A 26,559-nucleotide genomic window follows, 5' to 3' on the forward strand; every position below is an offset into this window, starting at 1 on the left:
TCGAAGCTCCTGCTCCGGTGAATAAGCCCAGAAACGACGGCGTAGGGAGACCCGGCGTACTGGACGCTATTAGAGAGAGAGAGAGAGAGAGAGAGAGAGAGAGAGAGATGAATGAGTTTGAATGGATAAGGGTTCACTGAACCCGGGCTTGGGTAAAGGGAGGAAGAGAGAGATGTCCATGGCAGTTTTTGTAATTATTGTTACTTTTAGTGGCAGGTTGTAAGGAGGTGACCTTAATTATCATAAGGACATTTGTGTGTTCTGAATTATAAAAAGACATTTCAAAATGACCTCTTTTATCATGGGTGGTTCTATTTGAACCCAGCAAATATCTAAGTGCACCCAGCACTTAAAAAATTATCCAATAGTTCCTACTTTACCCTTATATATACCCAACAATATAATACAAACCCAGCAAACGTTCACAATGCAAACCCTAATCTCTTGACGAATTCATCACATCTGAAGATACTATCAACCTGAAATCAATCTTGAAGAGGAAGAATGATTAGCAGTTAGGTTTGACCTAGAGTAAAGATGATTGCGATGAAGAGCATGATGGATCTAAAGATATACTTGTGAAAAGCCTTTAAGGTGGAGATCATGTGTCTGCAGTTCCAAATTACATTGGGAATCCATCAAGATATACACATTATACATATAATGAATTGACATGGATGAGGAAGCTAACATACAATCTTATATGGATTTCTGTAATCTTTTGGGAAAGTCAAATACTATGGAAGTAGAACCACCTAGGGATTTTTCAAAACCAGTCATATTCACACCAAACAAAGAAATCAACGGTTGCGACAATGCTAGAAATTGATAGGTAGGAGAAACCAGTAGGGATCACGATTCATGAAGACAGTGATGTGCAGTGGGCAAAGATGAACCGGAGACAGAAAGCAGTGGAAGAACAAGTTTATAGAGGATTGGCCGCCAGTTTCACACAAGAACTAGTTAAAGTTGGATGAGTGATTGTTAAAATCTCTTTTTGAAGCTGATCTTGTATTTGTTGAAAAAGCTATTTGCATGCATGTCATGTTGCTGCTCCCCACTTAAATCCCTCTATCTCATTCGTATGTAGATTGCAATGCCTTTTGATCAAGGATGCATTTGAATCTGGTGCACATGTTTGCTCCTCTGTCTCAAAATGAAACCCTCTTTACATGATGAATTACTCTGGTCAATTGCTCTCACATAATCATCCCTTAATCGCACTCAAGATTAAGTAGGCAAAATCACTATCGTAGAAATAAGATGGAAGAAAATGGTGATGACAGAAAAAGATGATCGTCGATGAAAGGATATCAAATGTAATGTTTCGAAATATAAAAAAACCAATCCTCTTTTGCCTGATCTCAATTTTGATGATGAGGAAAACGTTTGTGAGCTTGGTGTGCATTGTTGATGGGTATAACCAAACAAGGGTACAATTGTAAATATACAGGACAATTTTTTTAGTGCTGGGTGCAGTTAGATATTTGCTGGGTATATTTAGAAAGACCCTTTATCATTGGCCCAAAGAGAAATTTCTCCTTAAATTAATGCGAAAATTCCTTAAATCAAATTTGACTATTTTAAGTTTCCACAAATAAAAACAGAAAAATCAATTTTATTTCTTTTCCAAAAGTGGATCCGCTCTCTGTCCAGCTCAGCGATCCGCACCTCTTTTATTAAACGAACCTGTAGTCCCCACGTGGAATCATCAGTTCTTTGATATAAACCGTTGATCTCGCATTTTGCTCGTTGAAATCCAACGGAGCACGTCTCCGATCCGCACCTTTCAGTCTCCTCCAATAGAAAACCATCCAACGACCTATATAAAATCCTGTCCAACTTATTCATCCCCACACAAATTTCAACTCCTCATTTTCGCTTCTGTCTAAAAGTTTCAGTTTCGTTCCCAAAAAGAAACAGAGAGAATTTCCGATGGCGCCAAAGGCCGAAAAGAAGCCCGCCGAGAAGAAGCCGGCCGAGAAGGCTCCCGCCGCAGAGAAGGCCCCCGCGGAGAAGAAGCCCAAGGCCGGGAAGAAGCTCCCTAAGGAGGCCGGAGCCGCCGCCGGAGACAAGAAGAAGAAGAGAAACAAGAAGAGCGTAGAGACCTACAAGATCTACATCTTCAAGGTCCTCAAGCAGGTCCACCCTGACATCGGAATCTCCAGCAAGGCCATGGGCATCATGAACAGCTTTATCAACGACATCTTTGAGAAGCTTGCTCAGGAGTCGTCTAGGCTTGCGAGGTACAACAAGAAGCCGACGATTACTTCTCGGGAGATTCAGACTGCAGTGAGGCTTGTGCTTCCTGGTGAATTGGCCAAGCACGCCGTCTCTGAGGGGACTAAGGCGGTGACCAAGTTCACTAGCTCTTGAGGGGTTGGGCTTTAACTGTGATTTGGGGGAGAAATTAGGGTTAGGGTCAGGGGTTTCTGAAATTTTAAGTTTTACTTTATGGATTAGTTGCTTTTATCGATGTAAGTATTGGTCCTGTTCTAGTGGTTTGATGAAATGAAATTATGTTTATCTAGTTTATCCATATTTCTTCAATTCAATCCCCTGGTTGGTTTTTTGGTTTAATTTCTTGAATTTGCTGTTGAGTGTGAACTATTTGAATCTTTCTAACGTCAACTATGTATGTAACAATGGAGTTCGATTGATTTTTTAATTATGATTCATTATAGGAATCCCCTGATTTGACAATTCCCCAAATTGTCTTTTGTTGATACGAACTGCTTATCTCATATCTCAGTGTGCTTATATTTGCAATGGCATTACGGACTTTTGATTTTTGCAATTGTGTACTGATAAACGCTGCAAATCTGCACTGATTAGTCTAGTATGTCTGGGGTGTTCATTTCTGGCAAGATCTGGACGGTTTTGGAGACTTGACTTTGTAACGACTGGAGAGAAGTAGCAGTAGCATAAGTACCCTTATGCATAAAAGCATGTCATCCTTCATCCTTGTTATCTTTTAATTGGTCACATGAATGATTTTAATCATTTGCCTCTATTATATACTTTGGCCAAAGCCTGAAAAAAGATGACTTCTAAGGCAAGGGATAGCTGTGAAACGATGTGAGGAATCTGAGCAAAAAAATTAGAAGGAAACCTCACAACTTGACAATGGTTACCAGTTTTTTGTATTTCAAGCAGTGGACTAAGCAAATGTTTTTGCACTCGTCCTGGTTTTGAAAGTTGTGTTCTTTTACTTGTCAATTTGCTATGTATGTTACTTAACAGTGCACAGTATCGTAGTGGTGGATGATGTATCATGATTGACTCTGCACACAGCAACTGGAGGGGATGATAGAAATGAGTGATATCCCAAAGTTGCAACTTTTGTAGAGGTTAACTTTCTGCCTGGTAAATGTTCATGTATTTGAAACTTCTTTGTACTATATTTTGAGATTGTTGCAACAACATACAAGTATCCTTGTTTTTAACAAATAACCTGTTCCTTGGTCACTTACTGTTTCGCAGGTCATTGCTGCTGCTCATGGTGATCTACATGCATATTCAGTCCTGCAAAGGCAATTTGTACCCAGTCATATATCTGAGATACGATGATGCTTTAAATTGTGACAGGATTATGAAGTCCTGCTTCTTGTTTATAACCATTTGTTCATTTATACATATATAATAATCATGACTCTTTTAATTATGACAGGAGTGCAGGAGGAATGTTGTTTTGCACTTGATCTTAATTTATTGGAAGTACTCAGTTGGACTTGGGGAAACTTGCGTATCTTCAGAAGGTTCCAGGGCCTTTATTCGGATGGGACTATTTAGAACAATGTCAACAATGGTTCTCCAGCTTCACACGGACAAAGCTGAAGTAAATTTCAATTCTTATGATACGAGGGTTCTGCTTGTTGACTTAGAAGTTGGTACTAGAATTCATAGTGGAGTCAAATAATGTTGGGATCATATCTGCAATTGTAATAGTCAAAAGGTGGGATCGAGTTATAATTGAAAACGATGGCAGGACTTTAGATTCAGCTGTGGCTAGAAGTTTCACAGGCCACAGCAACTCTAATCTGCAGGATGGTGTTTGGGAGTGATTGAAATACTTCTGAAAGACAGCTATCGTATTTAGGCCATGGTACAATGCGCACCCTTGGGGTTCCTTCTTGTGAAGGTACACTTATCCTTGCATTCGTATTTTATTAGTTGAAAGTTGAAAGTTGAAACCTCTCTTCAACTCAGAAAAATGTAGGAAAACTTGGCATTATGAACCTTGAACTTCTGACTTGAATCTGTCAAACCCAATGGTCTATTGACTTGATTTGGCTTTTTAAAATATAACAACTGATATTTGGTTGGAGTATAAGCAGGTTTGAATTATATTAGGCAGTGGACATTTACAATGTCTTGATGCCTTTTTAGATACAGAATCACCACTGGCCACCTCCCCCTCCCTACGTCTACTAGTAACCAGCAGTTCCGTTACCTTCACCTCCTTAGTTGTGCCTATAAGTCTCAAACGAAGTAGCACTACTTCGTCTTCTGATGTTCTGTACCATTTTCTTAGCTTTCCGTCTGTTCGCAAGCAACTAGTCAGGTCTGTGAATAAAAAGTTTCTTCACAGCCTCTATTGTGTATTTTTCCATCTGTTGTAAGTAGTCCTTGTATTAGCACTCATTTTAATTTACCAGTAGCTCATGTACTCATGTTTATTTGAATTTCTGTCAAATGGGTTTGGTACTTTGGTTGGAGTTGGTTTTGTTGGCGGTGGACCTGGTGGTCCAGCTCCTTCTATTCCCTGCATTGCTGCAACTGGGAAGATGTATCATGTATGTGACCCATCATTTTCTTTATACTAGTGGTCTTGGGCTCTTCGCTAGTTTGCTTTTCCCAATTTGAGGACTTGTGTATTTGTCTCTCCTTTGTAAATTAGTTTGCCCAAGGTTTTCTATTTTTAATTTATACTGCAGTGCATCTACAGAGTCTTGAATAAACCCAAACATAGAGGTCAGGAACGCAGGACCAAACATATATAGATGGTCAAAGTTGAAATGCAAAGGATATACAATAACAGGAGTCCAGACTTTGTCCACATTTTGAACATGACCAAGGCTTGTAAATGCATCCGAAACAAAATTCGCTTCACGTCAAATGTGAGTTATAACATCAGACTCCTGCAATCAGCAAGTATATTCGGGTCTTCTTCCACTAGCATTTTAGAATAGCCTGCACCATACGGCTTAACCCGTTTCTTAATCCCGGACCTTATACAAATGAAGTACTGAACAGCCCAACTTCCTACTTTCTTAGCACCGGGCAGCAACTAGATAGGATTATCATTATCTAGCCTCATCTATCTAGTTTGATTAATTGATAATCATTATCTAAAACCTTAATTATGTCTGCCCCAAACGCGTTGTGAAACGTGTTGTGCTCCCTAAGCATATCATACGAGAAAATCGTGAGAGCCTGTAAGGCGTGAACGATGCATCTGAATAAATTGACAAGCGGCAGTTTCGTAATGAAGAATCAAATACACACTAGATGGATAGCTCAAACTCAACGCGCTTCCACCCCCTTCAGTTTCGTCCCCATAAATGTTGCAACAGCCAACCTATTGATCCATACTAACCCCTTAAACCCACAGTTTCCTCCACGATCGATCTTCACATGCCTCACCTCCCATTCTTTCACTCAATCCTCCGAGCCGTGGCGTCCAGGTGGCCGCTGGTTCTCTACGCGGCCACTTGGACGCTGCTCCTCACGATGACCGTGGCCGTGGCGGCCTTCTCTCCCGAGATGGCTTTTGTCACGGCCATATCTCCGTCATCGGCATTCTCCAAGTCCTGCGCGGGGGAGGGGTTTGTTAGGATACCGTTGGAGTACCCGAGAGAGGCAATGTGTTTTCCGGCTCACATGGTCCGGCGGTCCGGCTTGGATTTCTTCGTCCCCACGGTGTTTGCCGCTCTGGTCGTGGCGGGTTCTGCGTTGGTCGTCAGATCGTTGGCCTTGGGGGTGGGTGGTGGAGGTGGGTGATGCACAGACCAGGTTGATCATCGTCATGACTTGATGGTGTTGTAGAAACATTTCATGTAATTCATTTCACATCTCTAGCTTTATGGTTAACAAAGTGGCCATGGGTTATTTTCTTGAATTACAAACATTTGATTGTTAGAGGTTATTGAACTTTTTATGATGGATTTTAGTGAAAACTAAAGAACTATGGCGGCTTCTTCTTTAGTTACTGTTCTGTTTTGGCTATGTTGAAGGCTTCTGCTGCCTTCCTTTGACTGTAGCACTTCGGTACTCACCAGGCACCAGTTAGGTGATGATGCATCCGCGGGTTTCGGCTTTACACCGAATAATCTCTATATAATTTGGGTAAAAATAATAGTTAGACAAAATCATTAATGTAATGGGTCCATAGCTCAGTGGTAGAGCATTTGACTGCAGATCAAGAGGTCACCGGTTCGAACCCGGTTGGGCCCTTAACTGATGAGTTTTATATATTTTTTATTTTGGCTATCTGAATTTTATTAAATGCAAATAATTCTGAACAAAGATAACTAAATAGTCATATTTGCTATTATCTTCTTCTTCTTTTTTTATAGAATGAATCATGTTTTCTATTCTTTTCTGAGCTAGCATATGTTTGTCATCCTCAGCAATATAGTTTTGAGTTTGTGTCAAGTATTAATCAAGTTTGTGTTCATTTCTAAATAATGTTTGTTCCCCCGCTAATCAAATTTTTATTTAACAAAAATTGAAATATTCATAATCAATAGTCACGGCGTAGAGTCTTACATAAACTTAAATTGGATAATAGATACGAATATTCAGAATCTTATTTAAGCAAATGCTTCATGAAAATATCTAGTGAGCTTGTTTTGTGAGCGAACGTACAAACAAACTTTGTGTCTTATATCAAAAAACTCATAGACCAAGCCTATGTTCGCCTGTACACAATGATGGTACAAATTGAATGTCACTTCTTAACAAACTAATAGGAGTAACTCCTTATCTATAAGCCGCTGGAAATGCAACAGTTAAAACTTGAGATATATACCAATTTCGATAAAATCATGACCCGAACTTGGATAACCTGACACTTGAGGGCCACAGATCGACCCAAACCGCCCAAGTAGGCCAATTCTTGAGCGAAGTCGACCATAATCGCTAAGTAACATGCGAGGGTGGCAAGAAACCCTATTTCAAAGCCAATAGCCCAAAGCTCCCACAATTTTAATGATTAGATTGACCAAAACATCTTGTGTCAAATGACTAATATTTTGTTCAAATATGCCCGGACTGCTTTAATAATGTCTATCGTATATGCATCAATAATTATAATATTGCCGTGCTCGATTCAATATGCGACATTGAGATAAGACACGAAATAGAATGAGAAAGAAAGAGAAAAGGAGAGAAGAAAATGGAGTATAGTGTTGATGTTAGGTGCTAAGCCACAATGCCACCAGATGAACTTTCTTAAGCAATAAATCGTTTTCATTATATATAGGGCTGGATTTCTAAAAAGCATTTAAGGGTTTGCTACTTAAAGAGACAACACACTCTCTCTTTTTTTTGGAGTCAAAGACTCAAAAGCAAAAGGAATCTAATTCATGAAAATTGAAATCGGTTGGGCGAGGTAATTGATTTACAACAAGCACTGACTTGCACGTTGCAACACAAATTAAAAAAAAGAAAAAGAAAAAAGAAATAGCCACCTTAAGGAATTTAGACTCAAGTCACTGATGACTCAACAACCCCATTGCAGTGAAGGTATTGAAAAAAAAAAAATAATGGCTTCGCCCGGGTTCGAACCGGAGACCTTCAGTGTGTTAGACTGACGTGATAACCAACTACACCACGAAACCACTTGCTATTTGTTTTCCTTTTTAAAATAAATAAAGATCTCTTCTTTTCTTGTTAGGTTTGACAATCCCAATATAAGTAGACGCTGCTTGAAGTCTTGAACCCGGTTCTTGCCCGACTCGATTTCTCTCTCTTCCTATCGCCTTAGGTTTCTCTCATTCCATACTCTCTCTCTTCTTTTCGACCTCTCCCTCTTTCTCTTCCTCCTCTCGAAAACCCTAACCCCCTCTTTCTCTCTCCTAGGGTTTCTGCTCTATCCAAAACGATGGATCATCTAAACATGTCCCTCGACGACATCATCAAGACCTCCAAGAAACCCGGATCCGGCAACAGCCGCGGCCGCGCCCGGGCTGCCTCCGGTCCCGGACCCACCCGCCGCTTGCCCAATCGCGCCGGAAATCGTGCGACTCCCTATGGCGCCGGCGCCGCCAAGGTAAAGCAGTAGATCTCTTGCTTCCCGCTCCGATTTTGCCTTGTTCGAATTAAAACAAAAACAACAAGAATGAATATTCATGAATGATTTGGGGATTCAGGCGCCGGATTCCACGTGGCAGCACGACATGTTCTCGGATCAGGGAGCGGCCTATGCAGCTTCGGCTGGCAGAGCTTCCGCCATCGAAACTGGAACCAAGCTCTACATCTCTAATCTTGACTATGGCGTTTCCAACGAGGACATCAAGGTAATTTTCCCCTTCCAGAATTGGATCTCATGTATCTGTGGCCATGTGATTCTGCTGTTGCTTTGATTTCATGACTCCAAACACTAGGCAGAGTTAGCAACCAAATCGATTTGATTTTGATTCAGCGTAATTTTTCATTGGAAATTAGGGAGTTCTTATCATTGATTGTGTCATGAATATAAATTTAAGATTCAAACACGCATGTCAAAAATCGACATGTAATTATAGAGCATCTCCTTTCCAACTCATAATCGAAACGCCAGATTGCAGCCTTAGTTCTGTAGTATGAAGTATTTTGCTGCTTTCTTAATTCTTGATTGGTAGTGTTGTATTACTGTAGACCTGTAGTGATTTCCTTTTAGTTCTTTGTTTTTTTTTTTTTTTGAGTTTGAATTTGATTGTGAACGAAAATCTTTGATTCATTTGATTGGCGTGTATGCTTCTTAAGGCATTGAACTTTTTGGGAAACAGGTACTAGTTTAGAAGCATTACATTATTTGGATTTTCTTAAATCAGTTTAATTATGTGCAGGAGCTGTTTGTTGAGGTTGGTGACCTGAAACGTTATGGAGTGCATTATGATAGAAGTGGCAGATCAAAGGTATCTTTTGAACTTTTGCATAAATTGGTCCTGGAGAATTCTATTTGTCATGCAGTTGTTTAGAAGAAAAAACTCTTTTTTGTTTAGGGAACAGCAGATGTAGTCTTTTCACGAAGACAGGATGCTGTGGCGGCTGTTAAAAGATACAACAATGTAATGCTTGATGGGAAACCGATGAAGATAGAGATCGTAGGAACAAACATTGCAACACCTGGTGCACCTTCCGCTATGCCACCCGCTGCAAATGGCGCTTTCAGAAATTCAAATGGTGGAGCTCCCCGAGGGTATGTCTTATGTCCCACTGTTAACTTGAGGTTTTGATTTGTTGCTATGGTCTGTGTGCTCATCCATGTTTTATTTTCTTGTCTGTATAGTTCAAATATGAATTTGCTGTGGAATGTGGTAAAAAAAAAACATAATTGTATACAGCCCGGAATGATTTTATGGCATAGAGTTTGCCATAATATCTTGAGTGTGAATTAATTATAGTGAAGAATAATTGTCTAAGCGCTTACCTGACAAAGAATTTTTTCTAACTTCTAGAAAGGAACAAAGAGTAATTTTATTGATATGCGACATTAATGGGCTTAGTGAACACATAATATATATGTCCATCTAAGAACCAAGTCCAAAATCTTGATTTGGCATATGCTGAACCCCCCTAATCATTGTTCGGTGGGATGGTGGAGTGTTGTTTTTTGGGCCATGCTGCATCCTAGTGTGTGTAATTAATGGTCTTTTACATCTTCTCTTGGCCTTTAAATTATCCCAGAAGCTTAAACTTGTCAATAGGCCTGTGTGATGAAGTTCAGCCCTAGGTGTAGTGCTGAAGTTCTAGGAGATACCTGAAATCCTACCTTCTTCTCTTTGATTGTGATCGCTCCTCTTTTCTTTACCTATTGTTCTTTGCTTCTCAAAAGTTTTTAGCAACCTCAGATCCATAGTTACTCAATCTGTTGCATTGCTATATGTAATCTCCCTAGGCCACATGAGCATTAATGCACATATATTGCTGCATGTGTCCATTTTTTTGGGGGGACTTTGGTGCATGTAACAGTGTTCAATGTTATTTTTAGAAGGAAAAGTCTACGTTGATTCTCTTTTATATAAGTAGTTCGCAGCCTAATGAATAGTATTGCCTTGTAATGTTGTACATATTTACATGTGGAATGAAAGAAAATGTGGCATCATACATCTGGATTAGGTTTGCATTATTGTATTTCATGGTGTTGCCTTGAACATAGCATATGAGGCAAGAAATGTGGCTTGTTGGATAGATCATGACGTCAAACATTTGTGCTACAGATCAATTAATATAGTTACTGACTCTGTAGTTGTTGTGTATGTTGAGCAGTGGACAGGGTAGAGGTGGCGCATTTGGACGCCCTCGTGGTGGGGGTGGGGGTGGCCGTGGTCCTAGAAGGGGCCGTGGTGGACGTGGAAGAGGAGGGCGTAGTGGTGAAAAGGTTTCTGCTGAAGATCTTGATGCTGAGCTGGAGAAGTACCATGCAACTGCAGAAACAATGCAAGAGTAGACTGCAAGTAATTCTGTTTTATTTAGCCATATTACATCTTCTGTGGCCATTAGGTGCTTGGTGATTTGACAGCCCTCATCTATGTTGTGTATTTCTATCAAAGTCCTACTTTCTATTGAGAGAGAGAAACTAAGAGTAGGAAGAACTTTTAGAATCTTGCTTATGGAGTTTGGGCTCTTATTATGTTTGTTTAAACATGGGTATGAAATATGTGGGTTAATGGACAGTGGCAGTACTTTATCTGAACTCCCACTTTTGGACTCATTAGCTTCTTCAGTCCTCTTTTATACATTCATCAAGTTGGGGTATGGAATTGGGAAGCTTGTCTCTATCTCCACGCACAGACAAATCTTGCTGCAAGGTGTGAAAGGGTTGAGCCTTAAAGAAATCACACACTGCTGCGATGCGTTTGGTTCTACTGCATGTTAAGTGCCGTACTTCACATGAGGTAGATATCTCTGTTTCACCTGCCTTTGGCGTCTTGTTAATTATTCAAGTTTTGTCATATGTGTTTGGTCCAGTAGATATAGCTGGATGGGATTCCAGCTATTTTATGCTAGCCATATCTGATATACTGCCTTAGATAATGATTGGAATTCATGTATATTTGACATGGATCATGACTTCCTGTGCTTTAGTGATATTTGTTGGACTAAGTAATGATAAAATCAGGTAACATAATGTCCCTTCAGGCTTCCTTTGCCTTGAGGAGGGTGTTTCAGTTTTTCCTGATTTTTGACTTCCTGTTTGCTCTGTCTGGGTAAGAGTTGATTATGTTGCTTGATTGTGAATGTTTTTCATAAACCTGTTGCCCAGATTGAATGTTATGGGAGGTTAATTTTTCTCAACCCCTTTTCAGTGATCATTGGAGCATAATTCAGGTTCTTTGATTCCTATTCTTTTACCGTGATGTCCCCATTTGAGCGGCTTATGGATTTGAATCTTTAAAATTGACTTGCTGGTTCGAGTCTCATGAAAATCATATCAGCCGTACACGGACGGTTAGAGCAGTAGAAATATTGAATCTTTATAGTTTTGCCTTCAGCTTCATCTGAAATTATAGTGCACTAGTTGATGCATCTTCTTGGAGGAGGAGTGGTGCTGGTTACCTTATATGTTGCTAACTAACCCATAATAGCTTTTGCTACTTGGACGATTCTGCTTATTGAGTTTGTGATTAATTGCTATGGAATCGGGAGATGTTGGAATTAGTGATATTTGAGCTTTTGAATTTTAGGTTTTAGTATTTTGAAAAGGATGTCTTAAAAGATTATACTTGGTTAAAAGGATTTGTTGTAAAGTTAATGAATTCAAAAGTAGCTCACTGCATATCTTTTGAATTTATATATTTTGTCAAAGAGATTTTTATCTTGCTTTCCTTGATCATTCCCAGCAAGCTCATATAAATTTTGTTAGTAGAATTGTTCAGATAAGACGCTAGTTTAAATTAAACGCAGAGATTTCTGGCTCACAACAATTGAAGGGCCGTAAACTCACATTACGGTCAGTCATATGGAAGCTCTTAAACTCCACCGTCTGAAACCACTCCTGGGTTCATGGTACTGATACTGTTGTTCGCCACTTACATTGGAATTGATGCTCTGTGTTGGCCAGTAGATAGTACTTCTGTAAACCCTCTATGTTGTCATTCATGTGCCTCCGCATCCTGGTCAGACGTCAACGGGTGGTGGTGGTGGTGGTGGTGCTACACATTAGGACGACTGCTAGGATTCTTTTTGTGTTAATTGGGCCGCCCATAGGCCTAACTGGTGTTTTTTTTTTGTCAACTCTAACTGACTATTTTAGCCCAAACAGTTTTAATCTTTTTAAATATTTTTCTCTTATCATTCCAAAGTCGTGTTCTTTCTATTATTCCTATTGTAATTTGAAAGGAGAGCTTCTAATCAGAACCATTAAAATGAGAATTTCATGAAGATTTCTTAATTTACAGTTGTGAGATTCATTTTTTTTTATCACATTTCCGTAAATCAACCGTTGGATGTTAAGATATTCATGAATAGATCATTAATGCACATTTTGAACTAAATTGATAATTGTTAAGGCATTTAATTGTGGTAATTTATGAATATGAGAGGTTCAGGTTTGAAAGATTTGTTCGTCCATTGGTTTGATTTAGTGCAGTACCTTAACGATTAGCAACTTGAAAAAAAAAAATAAAAAATTTAGAAGTGATTTACTCATGCATAAGAGCGGCTTCTGTCCACTTGTATAAGTTTACTGGAGTCAAATCGGCATGTGAGCAACACACCAACCAGAGTGGTTAGGTGACCTTAGTTAGAAAATGTTAGCCGTCCTCTTTGTTTTTCATGAACAACCCGGATGAACCAGTTTTGCCGACCCGGAAGTTCGTGGATTAATCCAGTTCTTTCTTCTCCGTCCGCCGACGTCTAGACGTGGGACCGGCGTGGTTGACTTCGTCTTGGCAACGCGAAGCAGGGCCAAATGTTATTTGGTTCAAACGACAAAACATGACTGCAATTCGAAGCCCGAAAACTTCTCGGATTCTCCAATTTCAGCCACTTATTAGAGACGAACGGGTAGCAACAACTTTGTCTCGACACCGCTGACTTATCCATGGTGTTTGTTTGTCCAGATAACAAGCCAACAGAGATAATCAAATGAGAGAAGCTCTTCGGGGTTTTTGGCAACATTCTCTGTTTTTTGGCAACTTCGACCACTATCAACGGCGAGTAAAGTAACAAAATTCATCCCCTCTTCGTGGTCTACATGTTTATACCCTTGGTTTTCATTTAACTGTTAAGATTGAAGGAGTTGGAATTTTGAGGTTTCTGTTCTTTTCGGGTCCACTGTTCTGTGTGGTGGTTTGAGTTTTGTTAGCTTATAGCCATTTTGATCTTAACAAAAGCTTTAGAACAGAATAGTTGTTTGTTATACTTGAATTCCAAAAAGAAAACTGAGGACTTGGGAGTGGTGGTTAGCCTGAAAAATTGTTGGTACGAGAGATGTTGAACAATGACTGAAACATAAGACATTAGTTGAACATTAACGCTAACCAAACCCAAATACGGCCACCGTTGGATCACACGAAAGGCTGTGATATGTATATGGTCTTCAATTATATGACACGCCAAATTTAGCTCAAGTAAACCTTTACAAACAAAAGCAAACATACATAAACATGTAATGGTTCATTTGCAATAATGTAACAAAAAGTGCGTCTCACGACCATTTATGAGAAAGTCATCATAAAGCCCTCATTTTAATAAATCCTCATTAGAATTTGTTATTATTTAAGTAATGACACTGTTGCGTTAATAAACAATTCCATTGTGAACCACGAATGTTGTTGCTGTTGCGAAACTACTGTACCACATCTAACAACACGATCGCTGAAATAGTTTTATTTTTTTAAAATTTTTTTCTTTCTCAATTACAAATATCACGCCCGTTATTATTTATTATAGAGATCCCAAGCCTCAGAACACAAATTACAAACATCCTTATAAAGAGCACATCAGTCTCCCGTGAGGCCCTAACCAAATATCATCGCATACCAAATTAAGCCAAATGAGCTAAACAATCAGCTATATTATTTACTTCTATATAAATATGTCGAACATGGATAAACTGAAAAAGCAGACATGTAAGCTTTACAATCTTCCAAAGCCCGAGCCACTTCTGAGAAATCCTCCACACCTCTACTAAGGGCTGCAATTGAAAGTGGTAACTTTCAACTTCAGACCATCCTTGATGAATACCAGGTAAAACCCCGCTCCACAAACCTCAACCTCCATATTCAATGCGGAGTGAGCATGTACAAATGAGCACCAATACAATTCGAATCTAATTTAGGACAACAAACAGGTCCAACATATGATGAACTCAAAAGGCTGATGGCAACTACGAACAGCAAAAGCACATGTACAGTACAGATCATCCAAATTGACATTAGCCTTCCTAGCGGTTTTCAGTTTTTGACTAATACAGGAGGCTACACTTTTTGGAATTCCGAGAACTCAAAACTTTGGCTTTTTCAGCTTCTCTAAACTTGAATAGATTAATCCCAACAGAGAATACAATACCGCCTTTATGCAATCCATCACAAAATTCCAACAAGACGAGGGCCAGTACCACGGATACAACAACCGGAAGAACATGCTTATAAGATGTCGAGGGTATTGCCCGACCTGCAATCAGAAATCAAAGTTATGCTCCCAGACTTGGTAAACAAAAGTAATAAAACTTCTGAAGTTCTGCTTTTCTATTTCTTTTTAAGCATGAGTCTGGGAACAACAACGGTAAGTCCTTTCATTTGATATCTACAATCCATCTTAAGCCACAACAAAGAGGGATAGTCTCTCAAAGCATCATGTACTTGTAAGGTCACGTGTCTTTGATCTATTTAAACTTGTAGTCACCAAGTAATCTCACGATTTTACCTACAATGGTTCATGTATATGATAAGAGGGATAGTCTCTTATCATGTCACATCCAAGACAGAATAAAAAAAATTAAAGTTCAGAGGATAAAACTTCTCCGCCATCCTAAGAGATTAAAAATCAAAAATTAACATTAGACGGATCTTTTTAGTTGCAAACGAGATTAGACTATGGGCTTAAAAAAGAAAACTTATTGCTCAAGACAAAATCAACAATTGTCCTTTATGAATTTATAGTTCAGAACATTACGGCGATCCACAAAGAATAAAAATCAAAACTATGTCTTTCCTCAACTCTCCAAGTTACTTTTCCATTTACATACTTAGGTACTGGAACAGAGGACCTTGTTGTCCAATGGGACTACTGAACAGCTACCCTCGGTAAGGTCATGTTTCATCTGATATACCTTAAGCATGTCACACAATAATTCTTTGGGTTCAGGGAGCAAACGTAATGTTCTAGACACAATCAACAATATCAGGTTTCCACTCTACACAAATTCAACAACAAAGTACACAATAAAAAGAAGCACAATAAGCGAAACAACAGTATTTTGAACAAAAAGCAGAAAACCAACTTCCATAATAAACTACAAATTACCCGATAAAAAACGGCACATTGAGCACAACAACAATATTTTGAACAAAAAGCAGAAAACCAAATCCCACTAAATTTAACAACCAAATACACAACAACAACCAGCATACTGACCAAAACAACAATCTTTTGACGTTCCACAAAGAATAAAAATCAAAACTATGTCTTTCCTTAACTCTCTAAGTTACTTTTACATTTACATACTCAGGTACTGGAACAGAGGACCTTGTTGTGCAATGGGACTACAGAACGGCTACCCTCGACAAGGTCATGTTTCATCCGATATACCTTAAGCATGTCACACAACATTTCTTAAGGTTTAGGGTTTAGGGACTAAAGTTAATGTTCTAGACACAATCAACAATATTAGGTTTCCACTCTACACAAATTCGACAACAAAGTACACAATAAAAAGAAGCACACCAAGCGAAACAACAGTATTTTGAACAAAAATAGACAACCAACTTCCATAATAAACTACAAATTACCAATAAAAAACGGCGCATTGAGCAGAACAACAATATTTTGAAGAAAAAGCCGAAAACCAAATCCCACCATATTTAACAACCAAATACACAACAACAACTAGCATACTGACCCAAAACAACAATCTTTTGACAAAAAGCAGAAACCAACTTCCGCATTAAATTAGTTTGTCCACTTGGAGCAATGAATGTGACTTCCCAAAATTCATTTAGTAAAATTCAAATCAATTTTATAAATAAAAGCACCAGATCCAATTGAAGCGGTTCCCATTTCATTGCTATCAGAAGAAAATTTTCCATACTGTTGCTTACATTCATTTTCAAAACACCTTACCTCTTCTAGAACATTGCTTGGCAAGACAGAATAAAAAAATTAAAGTTCAGAGGATAAAACTTCTCCGCCATCCTAAGAGATTAAAAATCAAAAATCAACATTAGACGGCATCTTTTTAGTTGCAAACGAGATTAGACTATGGGCTTAAAAAAGAAAACTTATTGCTCAAGACAAAATCAACAATTGTCCTTTATGAATTTATAGTTCAGAACATTACGGCGATCCACAAAGAATAAAAATCAAAACTATGTCTTTCCTCAACTCTCTAAGTTACTTTTCTATTTACATACTTAGGTACTGGAACAGAGGACCTTGTTGTGCAATGGGACTACAGAACAGCTACCCACGATAAGGTCATGTTTCATCCGATATACCTTAAGCATGCCACACAACATTGATTAGGGTTTAGGGTTTAGGGAGCAAACTTAATGTTCTAGACACAATCAACAATATCAAGTTTCCACTCTACACAAATTCAACAACAAAGAACACAATAAAAAGAAGCACAATAAGTGAAACAACAGTATTTTGAACAAAAAACAGAAAACCAACTTCCATAATAAACTACAAATTACCCGATAAAAAACGGCACATTGAGCACAACAACAATATTTTGAACAAAAAGCAGAAAACCAAATCCCACTAAATTTAACAACCAAATACACAACAACAACCAGCATACTGACCAAAACAACAATCTTTTGAACAAAAATAAAGTTCAGAGAATATAGCTTCTTGGCCATCCAAAGAGATTAAAAATTAAAAATCAAAATTACACAGCATCATTTTGTTCATTAATATTAAACAAAATATACCAGTTTCGGGCGCTGACAGATATGGAGAATAAAGACCACCTGAAGAAAAAAAAATATTGATAGAACGAAAAATAAAAACCCAAAAAGTGAAAAATTGAAACAAGGTATCACCTTTGATCAAAAGACCAAAAACGCCGCCTGATAGAGGGTTTGGAGGTGGTGTCGGACTTGCTAAAGGACTCGAAAATGAAGAAACATTGGTCCTCAGAAAACAGAACTGCAATAGACTTTCACGACGCAATAATGCCTAGAGACATAATGAACAAAACCGTTGGTTTAAAAACGAATGGAAAAAAATAGAAATATTAGAAAACAAAAATTTAACGAGGCTAAGAAGATTATCGAGGGGGCTCTCTTCAGAATACTCATAGCCGTCTTGCTCTCAAGTGAGAAATGGTTTCCTAGGGTTTAGACTGTAGCTCTTATATAGGGGTTCGACGAAAATGAATGTATTAGGTTTTGAGACATTGGGTTAGATTTTGGGAACACTGGCCCCAAGGGCTGCAAAAACATGGGCCTGGTAGGCTGTTACAATATGACCCGTTAGGCTCTGACATGAGCCTGGCTGGCTTGGAGATCATACCCTCGGCTAGGGCAGTACAGGCTCCGCATCTAGCAACAGTCCTGGTTTTGAGACATTGGGTTAGATTTCGGGAACACTGCCCCAACGAACTGCAAAAACATGGGCCTGGTGGGGTGTTGTTATGTGCCTGTTAGGCTATGACATGAGCCCAGTTGGCTTAGAGATCATACACTCGGCTAGGGCAGTACAGGTTCCGCGTCTAGCAACCGTCCTGGTAGGCTATTGTAACATGGGCCAGTTAGGCCCTGACAACATGAGCCCGACTGGCTTGGAGATTATACCCTCGAATATGGCAGTACAGGCTCCACGTCTGGCAACCATCCCGAGCATTCTTGAACGAAAATCGTCCACAATCTGTCCCTGAAGGATATGTAGAAAAATTTGCCCCATCTTCCGCAGAAGAGAATGAGCAGACAGGAAGAGGAACGGATCGTTGGTACTTGGGTTTTGTGTTTGTATGATGTTTTGAGGAAAGAACATTTTTCCCTTGATATGAGAATAAGCAGAGAGTGGAAGGGCTTGTCCATGTTTAGGTTTGTGTTTGTATCGTGTGTGAGAATAGAATATCTTCACGTCGGCTTGAGGATAAAAAAACTTCTCCCATCTAAGAGAGAATTAGGGGAGAGAGGAAGGGATTTGGCTGTTTGAGTTTGGATTTGTGTTCGAGGATGCTTCCCTCGGAGAGAATAAGCAGAGACGAGAGAAGAAGGGCTAGCGTTTGGATGATGTTAGCCGTCCTCTTTGTTTTTCATGAACAACCCGGATGAACCAGTTTTGCCGACCCGGAAGTTCGTGGATTAATCCGGTTCTTTCTTCTCCATCCGTCGACATCTAGACGTGGGACCGGCGTGGTTGACTTCGTCTTGGCAACGCGAAGCCCTAAACCTGAACCTTTAACCTAAAGGTATTTTGCTCATGCATGGAAGTGTTGTTCGTCCATTGGTTTGAAAGATTTGTTCGTCCATTGGTTTGATTTAGTGTAGTACCTTAATGATTAGCAATTTGAAAAAAAAAAAAAAAAAATTTAGAAGTGATCTACTCATGCATAAGAGCGGCTTCTGTCCACTTGTATAAGTTTACTAGAGTCAAATCGGCATGTGAGCAACACACCAACCAGAGTGGTTAGGTGACCTTAGTTAGAAAATGTTAGCCGTCCTCTTTGTTTTTCATGAACAACCCGGATGAACCAGTTTTGCCGACCCGGAAGTTCGTGGATTAATCCGCTTCTTTCTTCTCCATCCGCCGACGTCTAGACGTGGGACCGGCGTGGTTGACTTCGTCTTGGCAACGCGAAGCAGGGCCCAATGTTATTTGGTTCAAACGACAAAACTTGAATGCAATTCGAAGCCCGAAAACTTCTCGGATTCTCCAATTTCAGTCACTTATTAGCGACGGATGGGTAGCAACAACTTTGTCTCGACACCGCTAACTTATCCATGGTGTTTGTTTGTCCAGATAACAAGCCAACAGAGATAATCAAATGAGAGAAGCTCTTCGGGGTTTTTGGCAACGTTCTCTGTTTTTTGGCAACTTCGACCACTATCAACGGCGAGTAAAGTAACAAAATTCATCCCCTCTTCGTGGTCTACATGTTTATACCCTTGGTTTTCATTTAACTGTTAAGATTGAAGGAGTTGGAATTTTGAGGTTTCTGTTCTTTTCGGGTTCACTGTTCTGTGTGGTGGTTTTGAGTTTTGTTAGCTTATAGCCATTTTGATCTTAACAAAAGCTTTAGAACAGAATAGTTATTTGTTATACTTGAATTCCAAAAAGAAAACTGAGGACTTGGAAGTGGTGGTTAGCCTGAAAAACTGTTGGTACGAGAGCTGTTGAACAATGACTGAAACATAAGACGTTAGTTGAACATTAACGCTAACCAAACCCAAATAAGGCCACCGTTGGATCACACGAAAGGCTGTGATATGTGTATGGTCTTCAATTATATGACACGCCAAATTTAGCTCAAGTAAACCTTTACAAACAAAAGCAAACATACATAAACATGTAATGGTTCATTTGCAATAATGTAACAAAAAGTGCGTCTCACGACCATTTATTAGAAAGTCATCATAAAGCCCTCATTTTAATAAATCCTCATTAGAATTTGTTATTATTTAAGTAATGACACTGTTGCGTTAATAAACAATTCCTTTGTGAACCACGAACGTTGCTGCTGTTGCGAAACTACTGTACCACATCAAACAAGTTGTACACGATAGATGAAAATACTATAGTTTTATTTTAAAAAAAAAAAATTTTCTCAATTACAAAAATCACGCCCGTTATTATTTATTATAGAGATCCCAAGCCTCAGAATACAAATTACAAACATCCTTATAAAGAACACATCAGTCTCCCCTGAGGCCCTAACCAAATATCATCGCATACCAAATTAAGCCAGATGAGCTAAACAATCAGCTATATTATTTACTTCTATATAAATATGTCGAACATGGATAAACTGAAAAAGCAGACATGTAAGCTTTACAATCTTCCAAAGCCCGAGCCACTTCTGAGAAATCCTCCACACCTCTACTAAGGGCTGCAATTGATAGTGGTAACTTTCAACTTCAGACCATCCCTGATGAATACCAGGTAAAACCCCGCTCCACAAACCTCAACCTCCATATTCAATGCGGAGTGAGCATGTACAAATGAGCACCAATACAAGTCGAATCTAATTTAGGACAACAAACAGGTCCAACATATGATGAACTCAAAAGGCTGATGGCAACTACGAACAGCAAAAGCACATGTACAGTACAGATCATCCAAATTGACATTAGCCTTCCTAGCGGTTTTCAGTTTTTGACTAATACAGGAGGCTACACTTTTTGGAATTCCGAGAACTCAAAACTTTGGCTTTTTCAGCTTCTCTAAACTTGAATAGATTAATCCCAACAGAGAATACAATACCGCCTTTATGCAATCCATCACGAAATTCCAACAAGACGAGGGCCAGTACCACGGATACAACAACCGGAAGAACAGGCTTATAAGATGTCGAGGGTATTGCCCGACCTGCAATCAGAAATCAAAGTTATGCTCCCAGACTTGGTAAACAAAAGTAATAGAACTTCTGAAGTTCTGCTTTTCTATTTCTTTTTAAGCATGAGTCTGGGAACAACAACGGTAAGTCCTTTCATTTGATATCTACAATCCATCTTGAGCCACAACAAAGAGGGATAGACTCTCAAAGCATCATGTACTTGTAAGGCCCTGTGTCTTTGATCTATTTAAACTTGTAGTCATGTATATGATAAGAGGGATAGTCTCTTATCATGTCACATCCAATAAGGGATAGGAGCATTTGTAACAAGATAATCTACAAAGATAGTAAACCAACAAATAAGAAAATCAACTGCCCTCTAAGATACTGTACAGAAGATTTTTATTTTTCTTCGCAGAAAAAAAAATAAAAAAGGTCAAAAAAATCAACTATACACTGTTCCCAGCCATTCTTGCTTTAACATGTACGGAAGGATCCTAACACATTAATCAAAATCATTTTTAAGCTATTTGAGATAACAAATATGTAACATATTTACAAGTCGCAAACTTCTTGAGCTTATTGCCAATCTAAAATCAAGAGATAACTGAAAAAAGTGAGAACAGAATACCAGCAAAGTTTCTAGTTTTAAAAAATAACTGTGATGGGATCAGATCTACTCACTGGAAAAAGCAAATCTAAAGCATCCCAGGCAGCATGACGAACAACTCTTGTAGGGTACATTGGACCACCAGGAGAAGTGAAGCTATACAAACAAGTCTTTAACCTTGTACTTGTGGCCATTCTCAGCTCCATGCCTATCAAATAACAAAAGTACATTGATCAGAATACTGGCAAATATAATAATATTCATATGAATCTTTGAATCATAAACGATGTAAAATGGTTAAAAATATTACCCTGGAGAACTTTAATGTGTGAAAAGTAATGGAGCAATACCGGTTCCACCTTCAATTTTTGAAGCTGACCAGTAAAGAGAACATCAACTCATTTTAAATGGAAAACTATATTTGTACGAATGCAATATGTTAACAATAGGAAATAACTTGAGGAAAAAAACATGCTCCTGAAGTCCAGAGAATTTTTCAAAATTTACCTGATCTGCAAGTTCAATAACAAAGAAGTCTGCAGGACCACCAACCAGAAAAGCATTCGGGAAAACGGGAAAGTGCCTTAAGAAGCTCTCAAGTTTGTCAACTGCATGAATCAACACATTACAGAAGAATTTGCAATTTATTGTTTCAGGGGTTGAAAATTCTTTACCAGAAAGCCTACCTGAGTTATAAAAGAATATAAACCTTGAAAGTAAAAGATACAGATCTCGCTGGACCTGAGAATTGATGAAGAATCAAGTTAATTTCCTCCTAAAAAGTATATTGGCCGTTTCTTTTCTGTCCCTAAAAATCTCAGTTAAAGTTCCATGTAAAAAGGGTAGAATTCCAGACCTGTACAGGAATTTTATTTAACCGGGTGGGTTCCAAAGCAACATCCTCAAGAAGATACTGAAACACAAGAAATACAAGAAAACAATAAATGTCTCATAAAGTTCCCGATAAAGCAAATTAATTTCATCCTGAAAAGGGCTCTCACAAGAAAGAGGGATTCAAACCGCCTTGTATTTGACTGAATGTCAATCCTGCAAATGTGCAGACAATACAATTGATAAGTTTGTTGGGTAAAAAACATTATTGCAAGGTATCCAGTGGTCAGTATAGTGGGATGGGAAAGCCACAGACAAAATGCTTAATGATGAACCAGAACAGTGGGAATTAAGCAGAGTAGCAAACAGACTATTCAAACTGTCAAGAAAATTGCAATTAAAAGATATTGTTACGACTTTACATGCCATACAAGGTTCATCAAATAAATATATCTGTCTTGCTTCTTTTAAAATTCAAGACATATCAAATTGACTTTCACATAATGATTAGTACCAAACACCAAGCAATGGGGGAACAAAATTTACAAACATATGTAAGTGCCCATATATATAGTTATATATACGCACACATCTATGATAGAAATACCAACTTCAAATAATTAAGGAAGAAAGAACATTCCTATCTTCCTTAGTACAGTACAGGCATTAAGAATTCAAGACAATCTTCGTCTAACTGCAAAGCCACCAACAACCAGTTTCATGTAATCTACCATTTATAACCAACATAAGCTAATATCGTACCAGAAAACATTTGTAGCACCTTGAACAAGAGCAGATGAGAATCGTAGAAGGACTTCAGAGTTGTCAAGTTGAACTTCAAAAAGCTGCCCAAAGAAAACTAGAGGATTGATTGCTACCATCACAATGGCATACCAAAGCAAGAGTAAAGAACCAACAATCAACTATAAGCGCTTATTGCTTTAATCATAATTCTGTTGTTCTACTGCAGTCTGCATCCCATGCATGGATAGCATTTTCCCATGAGTAAACTCTAAAGCAATATGAAATATTACCAGAGCAATATGTAAACCCAAAATTCTTTGATTGAATATCTGATAAACAGCTGTAATATTCATTTTAAATAGTAACTACCATATTAAGAATTTCAAAAACTTTCTGAAGCAAGCTCAATCGGTTTTAAATTTTTTGAAAGCCAATCAATATTTTAGTCATAAATAGAATTTTCTGCCTTCTGAAGCATCCAGTTAATTGATAGCTCCAACAACAAAGATTCTCATAAATGAACAGACAAGAAGTAAACTACTCAGTTTGAAAGTCATAAATATCATCCTGTAGAATAGTGGTCGGGAATACTCATCAGCATGGTATAACACAAAGCAGACAATTGCCTAAATGCTCTGGCAAAGTGAGTGAGCAAAAGTGCTGTCAAGAAAACTACTTAGTTTGAAAGTCATAAATATCATCCTGTAGAATAGTGGTCGGCAATACTCATCAGCATGGTATAACACAAAGCAGACAATTGCCTAAATTCTCTGGCAAAGTAAGTGCGCAAAAGTGCTGTCAAACTCTTGGGTGAGATAACTGCTCTTTTGAGCCTAGTCTAGTGCCTAGACTGAGGCAAAAGACACTTGAGCCAAGGAACTCATTGTTGACAATCAATGAGCAGGCTTCAATGCCAGGATTCTATCAATTTTCCCAAAGGATAAGCAATGAGACACTTGGACAATGTGATTCTCTCTTGAAACAACTCATTAACCAGAAACGTTTTACTGAAACCGCACTTCAATATTTGAATTAGACAAGATGAAGAAAATAGATGCAAGCTGCATACCCATTTGTGAAATAACAAGGCGAAAATGTGAGATGCAAATGACTGGCTCCAGAGTTGGACAATCAGATCAAGGATGCGTTTTCCACTCTCAGGCACCCAAACATAATAGTCAGCAAGTACATCATGAAAGCATAGCTGACCATAATTGCAATCCTCTGCAGGAGAAATTGCATCATCTTCCGGGCTGAGAATTATATCTGACGTGCAATGTCAATACCAACAATGAGATCAGTAATCATAAATGTTGCCTCTGAGATCTAACATTAGTAGTCGAATATGAAATCCTAAAAAATTGTAAGACTCTGGACGTTAGGAGATGAATGCAGCAATCAAATTTCCATAATCAACAACTAGACCACACTAATGACTGAATAGTCAATATGCCTCCAAGGCACTTATAGTCGCAAAGGGATGTAGAATTTATGCAGTTTGCCCCTTTAAGCAGTTACTTTAATGTTACTGATATTACAATAAAATCTGTGCAGTGCCGATGTGTGAGGATATATAATTTTTTTTTAGTTATCTATATAAGAATTTCTAATTAACCGTTCTTGTTATGGGCAAGTGGTGAATCAATGGCCTATGAACAGGGCCAAACAAATATTCACTACAAGGGTTGAATTATTATGGTGGTTACAAGCACCATAATTGATATTCTTAGGACCTAGGGATGGGGCAGACCCATGTGACAGCTATTCCCTAGGTGCACAGCCATGTTCTTTTAGTATCTCATAATTTATGCGGCAAACAAAATGTTCTACCAAATAATTAGTTTCCAGCCAATTTCAAATCTGATCATCCACACCAAACAATTAGTTGGAAACCCTGAGCACCTAAATTTCTCTTAAGATACTCCAAACTTTTAACAAGTCCAATCATACTCGAAACAATGTCAAATCGAGATGCAGAAAAGTTCAAATCAAACAAACTTTGGTGTAAAGTCGACACACAGTTTCTCCCAGAGTATCAATTTAGTCTTCCCAATCCATCAAAAGCAATATTAAGTGTTAGCTGACCTTTGGCCCGCTCATCAATCTCTAAGGCAATGTCAGTAAACAACTCCTGCAACAAGTTGCGGCGCAGTGAGGGAGAAGCTAGGGCCTGCAACAAATGAATCTCTCTCTACCAAGTTAGGTCAGCATTTCTGAGGCGCTTTTCTTGTGAAAGCAATCAAATAAACAATCTCTTAAATCCTGACAACTAAACGCAATCCAGTTATTTTCACAATGCCAAATCAAGCAATTCCATAACTACAACAAATTCTCCGTTTGCTTCCTTTACAGAAAAATAATTTAAAAAAAAAAAAAATTGGATTACGTATTCTAGTATCCAATATTAAAAACTGTATATTAACTTCACCAGATAACTTTCGAGATAAAAAAAAAAAAAAAAAAAAAATCTTACTATAGTTCGGTTACTCGATTCTTCCCTACATTTTCAGTAACTAAACCAAACAAAAAGAATCGAAGAGTTAAAATCTCAGTTAAAAAAGAAAAAGAAAAATAACAAACGAACCCGCTGGAGTTTCTTCTCGATTTCTTGGGTGAGAGCATCGAGATAGGCAGAGCTTCGAGGCGTGAAAGAAGCTTGCGGCATTCTGATGATTACGATACAGACCTCCTCCTCCTCCTCCTCGTCGAGATCATCAACTTAAGCGCATTAGAATCCAAAAGTCGCTGAAGCTCGATCCAAACGCGGCCTTTCGCGGCTCCGGTCTTCTTCTTCTGGTGGTGGAATGAATTATTGAAATGCGAGGAGCGAGAGAGAGAGAGTGGGGCGTTGCTTTGGTGCCTTTGGTTTGGTCTTTACCAAAACGAAAATTAGTAATAAACTAATCGGTGATTTGATAAATAAATAATTGAGATTGGTGATGTGGCGTGGAAGGGAAGCAATGAGCTGACGGGTGGAGCCTGTGAAGAAATGTGGCTTCTTCAAATGGAGGACTGCACGGTTACACTACACGTTTTCTCTCACTCCTTTTTCTATTTTCCTTTTTCTTTTGGATTGATTTGCGGATAATCTTAGGGAGATTTGGATTTAAATCAGATCCCCTCCTATGCAAAGTGTGTCTTGCGGGTGAGTTCCACGTGTCCAAAAAGGTTACCGCATGCCCGATTCTAGTTGTCGGCTCTTGCATCCAAAATAATTACTTAAATAGACACTTCTTGAAAAAAAAAATTACTTAAATAGACGAGTAAAAAGAATAAAAAATATATCTTATATAATATCTTATATAATTAAGCTAATTCTTGAGGAAATTGTTAAATTTTTGAAGTATCATATATGCCCTCACATAATATAAATACTAATAAATAAATTATTTTTATATGAGGATATGATAGTCAATAGACTATATCGTATTTGAAAAAATTGCAATACCTCCCATGAAAATAGGAGAAGCTTCTCCAAAATCAGGAACAGAAA

General features: G+C 38.4%; 4 protein-coding genes and 2 non-coding genes across 11 annotated transcripts in view; 4 read left to right on the top strand and 2 right to left on the bottom strand.

The window, feature by feature from the left end:
* LOC112167065 overlaps positions 1-26,201 on the bottom strand; it is a 28,302-nt gene extending 2,101 nt beyond the window's left edge. Inside the window, exons 1-11 of one of the 6 annotated variants that reach the window (XM_040506815.1) lie at positions 25,651-26,200; positions 25,152-25,257; positions 24,136-24,332; positions 23,085-23,167; positions 22,493-22,538; positions 22,348-22,404; positions 22,178-22,232; positions 21,999-22,099; positions 21,802-21,865; positions 21,566-21,699; positions 21,424-21,471 (exon numbers count right to left, since the gene is read on the bottom strand). In XM_040506815.1, the coding sequence (XP_040362749.1) occupies positions 21,424-21,471; positions 21,566-21,699; positions 21,802-21,865; positions 21,999-22,099; positions 22,178-22,232; positions 22,348-22,404; positions 22,493-22,538; positions 23,085-23,167; positions 24,136-24,332; positions 25,152-25,257; positions 25,651-25,731 (972 nt within the window). In that variant the 5' untranslated portion in view covers positions 25,732-26,200. Of the gene's footprint in view, positions 1-14,511; positions 15,079-20,147; positions 20,914-20,961; positions 21,472-21,565; positions 21,700-21,801; positions 21,866-21,998; positions 22,100-22,177; positions 22,233-22,347; positions 22,405-22,492; positions 22,539-23,084; positions 23,168-24,135; positions 24,333-25,151; positions 25,258-25,650 lie in introns of those variants that run through there. The other 5 variants (XM_040506817.1, XM_040506813.1, XM_024304023.2 and 2 more) reach the window with 5 other exon arrangements.
* LOC112167067 (histone H2B.3) lies at positions 1,840-2,541 on the top strand. Its single transcript, XM_024304030.2, has one exon. The coding sequence runs from the start codon at positions 1,936-1,938 to the stop codon at positions 2,374-2,376; it is 441 nt and encodes a 146-aa protein (XP_024159798.1). The 5' UTR covers positions 1,840-1,935; the 3' UTR covers positions 2,377-2,541.
* Positions 5,438-6,490, top strand: LOC112167069. Its single transcript, XM_024304031.2, has one exon. The coding sequence runs from the start codon at positions 5,638-5,640 to the stop codon at positions 6,001-6,003; it is 366 nt and encodes a 121-aa protein (XP_024159799.1). The 5' UTR covers positions 5,438-5,637; the 3' UTR covers positions 6,004-6,490.
* TRNAC-GCA lies at positions 6,385-6,456 on the top strand. The gene has a single exon. It is a non-coding gene; the product is annotated as a tRNA-Cys (tRNA).
* On the bottom strand, positions 7,771-7,844 carry TRNAV-AAC. The gene has a single exon. It is a non-coding gene; the product is annotated as a tRNA-Val (tRNA).
* LOC112167066 (THO complex subunit 4A) lies at positions 7,938-10,970 on the top strand. The gene is made up of 5 exons (XM_024304029.2): positions 7,938-8,275; positions 8,376-8,522; positions 9,054-9,122; positions 9,210-9,406; positions 10,477-10,970. Exons 1-5 carry the CDS (start codon positions 8,108-8,110, stop codon positions 10,655-10,657), a joined length of 762 nt encoding a protein of 253 aa, XP_024159797.1. The 5' UTR covers positions 7,938-8,107; the 3' UTR covers positions 10,658-10,970.
* Positions 26,202-26,559: the final 358 nt, after the last annotated feature.

This window comes from Rosa chinensis, chromosome 5 (genome assembly GCF_002994745.2).
Source record: "Rosa chinensis cultivar Old Blush chromosome 5, RchiOBHm-V2, whole genome shotgun sequence".
Lineage (NCBI taxonomy): Eukaryota > Viridiplantae > Streptophyta > Magnoliopsida > Rosales > Rosaceae > Rosa > Rosa chinensis.